This window comes from Triticum dicoccoides, chromosome 4A (genome assembly GCF_002162155.2).
Source record: "Triticum dicoccoides isolate Atlit2015 ecotype Zavitan chromosome 4A, WEW_v2.0, whole genome shotgun sequence".
NCBI classification, from domain to species: Eukaryota; Viridiplantae; Streptophyta; class Magnoliopsida; order Poales; family Poaceae; genus Triticum; species Triticum dicoccoides.
The window spans coordinates 604,922,396-604,928,304 of NC_041386.1; the positions used below are offsets into that span (position 1 = coordinate 604,922,396).

The following is a 5,909-nucleotide window of genomic DNA, read 5'->3' on the forward strand; positions in this document are numbered from 1 at the left end:
CTTGGGCGACACGCCGGAGCGGCGCCACATGGCGCCATGAATGCATCCTCACCTAAGACCGAAGGAGGCGCTCGTCGGACCGATGTTTTTTGCGTCTGTCCACATGGGCCCTTGCGGTGAGTCCTAACGTGGCAGGCGCGTCCAGGCGTCCCATATCCGCCCAGATATAGGCTAGGTATGAGGAGGGGAAAATATCAGATGGTCCCATCTTGGAGGGGAAAATCTCTCGCTCTTGGAGACTTTGAGTGTGAAGGAAGGAAAGAAGGGGAGAAGTTAACTTGGAATGAAGCTTCTTTTATTTGGTGTGGTCCTTTATCCCTTTTGCCGCCCACGTTTGAACTTGTTTGGAGGGTAAACTGAATTCTTTTCCCTCGCACGTACTACTAAGGATAATTAAGCAGGGGTGGATTAAATTTGTTGATTGTTTTGTTGGGTACCAGACCCAGAGGTATTGGTGGTGTTTCTTGTTTCTCGCGTCGCCTCCCTCGTCGTCTTCCTCGGGCGGCCTCGTGACCGCCACTCTCTCTACCTACCGCTCTACGCCACGCCACTCCACTCCACTCCACTCCCGAGCCGAGGCGACGTCCGTCTCCTCCATTTCCGCCAGCTGGGCCATCACATGCTCACTCTCTCTCTCTCCCCTCCCACTCCACTCCTGCTCTGCTGTCCTGCAGCTCGGCTCAGGCGCTCAGCTAGGCAGCTACTAGCTCAACACCTCTCTCTTCAGCGGAGAGGAGCAGAGCAGCAGCACTCCATTAAAGACAGCGAGCACAGCACCACCGAGGAAAGAGGAAAAATCCTCTCTTTATCTTTGAACAAAGCGACAAAGGGAGCCCCAAAGCCGAAAGCCAAAGCGGCAATGGCGTCCTCCTAGATTCCAGACCACAGCAACAGAGCAAAGCAAATCAAAGCCAAGCAGAGCAGACAGATTTCCCACCCTCACCCATCTCCAGTCTCTCTCTCTGTCTTCTTGGCCATGGAGGCGCCGTCGTCGGACCAGTACCGCTCCAGCTCCTCCTCGGCGGGGAGCCCCTCCGCCCCGGCCGGCGGCGCGGGCCGGCGCTACTACTTCCCGAGGCCGGGCCGGCCCGTCTCCTTCGAGGACTCGCCCGACTGGGGGGACGACATCACCGTCGACGCCGCCGCCCACGCAGCGGACTCCTCCTCCTCCATCCACCTCGCCTCCGCCTCCGCCTCCGCCGCCAGCAGCGCCTACCCGTCCCCGTCCACCTCCCTCCCGGGGCCCTCCGCGTCCGCGTCCGGCTCCGGATTCCGGGAGCGCAAGGTGGCCGGCGCCGCGCTCGTCTGGAAGGAGCTCAGCGTCTCCGTCCGGGACGGCCGCCGCCCCGGCCGCGTCGTCAGGGGCTCCAGCGGCTACGCGCTGCCCGGCACGCTCACCGTCGTCATGGGCCCCGCCCGCTCCGGCAAATCCACCCTCCTCCGGGCCATAGCAGGTTACAGATTCTTGCCTCGCCCTCACTCCACTCTGCTGCTTTCACTGAATTTGAGCTTCTGTCACTGACTGATGTCACACTCCACTCCACTCCACTCCACTCCGCTAGTAACTGAATTTGAGCTCACTAACTGATGCCACTCTCCCACTAACTGCTCTGCTCTCAGGGAGGCTGCGCGGCGCCGAGCGGATGTACGGCGACGTCTTCGTCAATGGCGTCAAGTCACCCTTGCCATATGGATCATATGTAAGCTCCCCTTTCTTCCTCACACAAACTACTACTCTGCTGCTACATGTCTGAACTTAGTCGCCGGTTCACATCTGAAAGTTGCACAATCGTGTTGAAAAATGTATGCTCTGTTAAATCAAACATCCTCAGACTAGTGTCAACTTATGCCTCATATATATTTGTCAAGTTTCATTGCTTTGATGGCCATTTAGAGCCTCCACTTGTCACATTCATCACTACTCCGCATGCTCAAAGCGTCATGTTTCAAGTTCAGTGTCGCGTGTAAGTGATCGATTTGATTGTGTCACGCCAAACAACTGAATATCTATCACTATATGGATCATGTGTAAGCTATCTCTTCCTCACACAAACCATTACGTACTAGTCTACTTACCACTCTGCTGCCTCCGAATTCTGGTGCTTCAAGTCTGAACCTACTTGAGTTGCCCCCATGCACATCTGAAGAAAGAAATGCACATGTCTGATGGAAAGTGTGTGTCTTCTGTTAAATCAAATTTAACTGAATTATCTATGACCAACTACTTCCATGTATGCCGCTTCATTTGTCCACCGTTCCATCAGTTCATACATTTACGTTGCTAAAATAAAATGTTGATTTTGCTATTGATGATAGCACTGCCATACCATGGATTGTTTATGTCCTGTTCCTTGGAGCGCTTGTAGGGGTATGTTGACCGGGACGATGTGCTAATCGAATCTCTCACAGTACGGGAGATGCTGTACTACTCAGCGCTCTTGCAGCTCCCGAGCGTCTTCTCTTCCAATAAGTCATTTGTGGAAGATGCTATCGCGGCCATGTCGTTGGGTGACCATGCTGACAAACTCATTGGTGGACACTGCTTTACAAAGAGGCTTCCAACTGGCGAGAGGAGGCGGGTCAGCATTGCAAGGGAGCTTGTGATGAGGCCACATGTTTTGTTCATCGATGAGCCTCTGTACCACCTCGACAGGTTATTTCTCCTCTCCATAATTATATTTAACTCTTCGAATTCTTACTAAAAAACAGTACCTGTTGCGTATGTGTGTGCTTTTGTCTTGCAATCAGAGACAAAACTCACTGCTAAGCATGAGATTATTGTGTTTCATGTATAATGGGTGTTAACACAATTAATGCAGCCTTGATTATGGCTTATGTCTTTGCACATTACATATAAACTGCAGATTAAATTGATCCATGTAACTAATTTCTCTTCTTGTTTCTTGTGATGTAGTGTTTCTGCACTCCTCTTGATGGTAACACTGAAGAAACTTGCAAGCACAGGGTGCACAGTCATCTTCACAATGTATCAAAGCAGCACGGAGGTTTTTGGACTTTTCGATCGGATTTGCTTGCTTTCAAATGGGAATACCCTCTTCTTTGGGGAAACATTGGCTTGCCTGCAGGTGAATGCGTGTTTCTCTGCAGTATTAATTATTAACTCTGCTCAATACCAATTTAAATTTACCACGAGTGAAACGACGGTATCCAGTTACGTGAACAGGGTTAACTTCATATTTTTTTAGACGAGATACAAGGGTCGTCTTTAGCTACTCGAAGATGGCATGAGTTGTTAATCGAGTCCAAGTTGCATTGTTAGGAACAAAACTATATATTCGTGACAACAGTTTCTCTTTTCTTGTATGATCCTTGTTGCTGCAGCTTTATTCCTGTTGTAGATGGCTTTCTGTACTCTTTACCTGGCCTTGTTCTGTTGTAGCACTTCTCAAATGCTGGGTTTCCATGTCCAATCATGCAAAGTCCATCTGACCACTTCTTGAGGGCAATCAATACCGACTTTGACAGAATCATAGCAATGTGCAAGAATCTGCAGGTATCTTTTGGTTTTATTTTGACATCAATTTTGATTTTATCTTCAGTCCAACAATGTACTTTTGCTGCGAGAGATAAAAACCTTTGTAGTTATTAACAGGATGATCAAGGGGATTTCTCATCAGTGAGCATGGACACTGCTGTGGCAATCCGGACACTAGAAGCAACATACAAATCATCGGCTGAAGCTGCCGCTGTTGAATTGATGATTGCAAAATTGATTGAGAAGGTACTACTGCTTTACACCCTAGAGTAATGAAAATGCCATCTATGTCACCCCTTCCACAAACACAGAATTGATACTAATGTTCTTGTCACCGATCATAGAGTAGGAATTCTACAATCAACCATGTTAGATTGAGAAATAGGACACTGCAATATCCATGAACCATGATAGTGAATAAACTATTGTCTACATGGTGTGATGCAGGAAGGTCCTTACTTGAAAAGTAAAGGCAGAGCCAGTGATGCAGCGAGAATTGGAATTCTCACTTGGAGATCATTGCTAATTATGTCAAGAGACTGGAAGTACTTCTGGAGCAGGCTTGTCTTGTATATGCTTCTTGCTCTCTCAATCGGCACCATATTTATCGACATTGGTCATTCATTATCATCTGTAGTGGTTAGTCTCACTACAGTATTATGTTCCGATTTACTTGATAATTTTATTTCTTAACTGTATTTACGATTTGATGTTCAATGTTCACTTTGTTTTGACAGGTTAGGATTTCTGCGATATTTGTGTTTGTTTCATTTCTCGTCCTTTTAAGTGTTTGTGGTGTACCTGCGCATATTGATGAGATCAAGGTAGTTTTTTTTAATTTCCTTCCTAATAAATTTTATTTGTAAAAAATATGATTTATTGCTGAATGATGTCTTCCTATTCATCGTAGACTTCGTTGGTGATAAACAATAAGTACCAAAATCACAGCAATATTAGGTACTAACATTTAATTCCTTCTATGCAGATATATTCCCATGAGGATTCAAATCGGCATTCTGGGACATTGGTTTTCCTACTAGGCCACTTCCTATCCAGCATCCCCTTCCTATTTCTGGTGTCTATTTCGTCGTCGTTGGTTTTCTACTTCCTGATAGGCCTCAGGAATGAGTTCAGCTTCCTTATGTACTTTATAATCACCATCTTTACGTGCCTGTTGGCTAACGAGGCACTTATGATGATTGTTGCCTACATCTGGCTTGAAACTTACAAGTGCACCTTAACCCTGATTTGCTTATATGTGAGTTTCCATCTTGGTCTTCTTTCAAGTGGGCACAAATATCGAATGTACCAACATTAAATAACCATGGCTACTTCAGGTTGTCATGATGCTGGTGGCTGGGTATTTTCGGATCCGAGACGCAATACCAGTGGCCGTGTGGAACTATCCGCTGTCCTACATTTCGTTCCATACATACGCCGTCCAGGTAAGTTATACATGACCATCTCATGTAACCTACATAAACCCTATCTTGCTTCAACCGGGTCAGGCGTGCTAACGACCAGTGCTGCTGCAGGGCTTGGTCGAGAACGAGTATGTCGATACATCATTTGCAGTCGGGGCCACAAGGACAATACCCGGCGTGCAGGCTGTCCGAGGCTCGTATGGCATTTCATCATCGGCAGGCGCCAAGTGGATGAACCTCCTTGTTTTGCTCCTGATGGCGATCGGCTACCGGGTCGTCTTGTATGTTTTGCTTCGTCTAGATGTGAGGAGACATGTGAGGCTTGGCAGGCGCTCTTGCTGGCCCAGCATCCACACTAGTGCAGCTCCAAAGTGAGTTTGCCCTGAGCTATTGGAAGACGTTTTTTTTGGGTGTATACATGTGTGATTCCTTGCTAGGTAGGCATATCTGACGCACGGAAAGTAGAAGAGAAACAGAGAGAGAGGAAATTGGAGGAACAGGTGTGTGTAACATAACATATATATACTGTATGTATGGGAGCTGAAGGAATGGATCATGAGTTGGTTATGTGCTTTTCTTGTCCATTTTTTTGCACTAATTATTGCTTCCTTGGCCTTTGTTTGTTGTCCACAAGTTTTCTCTTCCTGGTTGGATCGGTCGATATTTGACGGTCGAGTAGCAATCTCCTCTTGGAAGGTGTTATCTTGGAGGTATTTCCCAATTTCAGTAGGTTTATGACATTGTAGATGAAGCTGAATGTAGCTGGACATTCAGGCCAGAGATGAAGCTTGACATTAAATCCATTGCTGCTTCAAATTTCTGAATGTAGCTGGACTGCTGGAGACGGTGGATGTTTGAGTCAAGGAAAGAAAGGTAGAGAACAATCTCACTAACAGAAAATCAGTGACATATATACTATACAAAAGATGAGAAAATGTTATCCCAAACGAAAATAAATAAATCATATGGACGATGCTATACAAGATACT

General features: G+C 46.8%; 1 protein-coding gene across 1 annotated transcript; it reads left to right on the plus strand.

Moving 5' to 3' along the window:
* The first annotated feature begins 496 nt into the window (after positions 1-496).
* Positions 497-5,487, plus strand: LOC119287252 (ABC transporter G family member 3-like). Its single transcript, XM_037566776.1, has 11 exons — positions 497-1,454; positions 1,621-1,700; positions 2,367-2,653; positions 2,915-3,086; positions 3,401-3,514; positions 3,614-3,742; positions 3,944-4,135; positions 4,234-4,320; positions 4,482-4,754; positions 4,834-4,941; positions 5,032-5,487. The coding sequence occupies exons 1-11, from the start codon at positions 977-979 to the stop codon at positions 5,293-5,295; spliced, it is 2,184 nt and encodes a 727-aa protein (XP_037422673.1). The 5' UTR covers positions 497-976; the 3' UTR covers positions 5,296-5,487.
* The last annotated feature ends 422 nt before the right edge of the window (positions 5,488-5,909 follow it).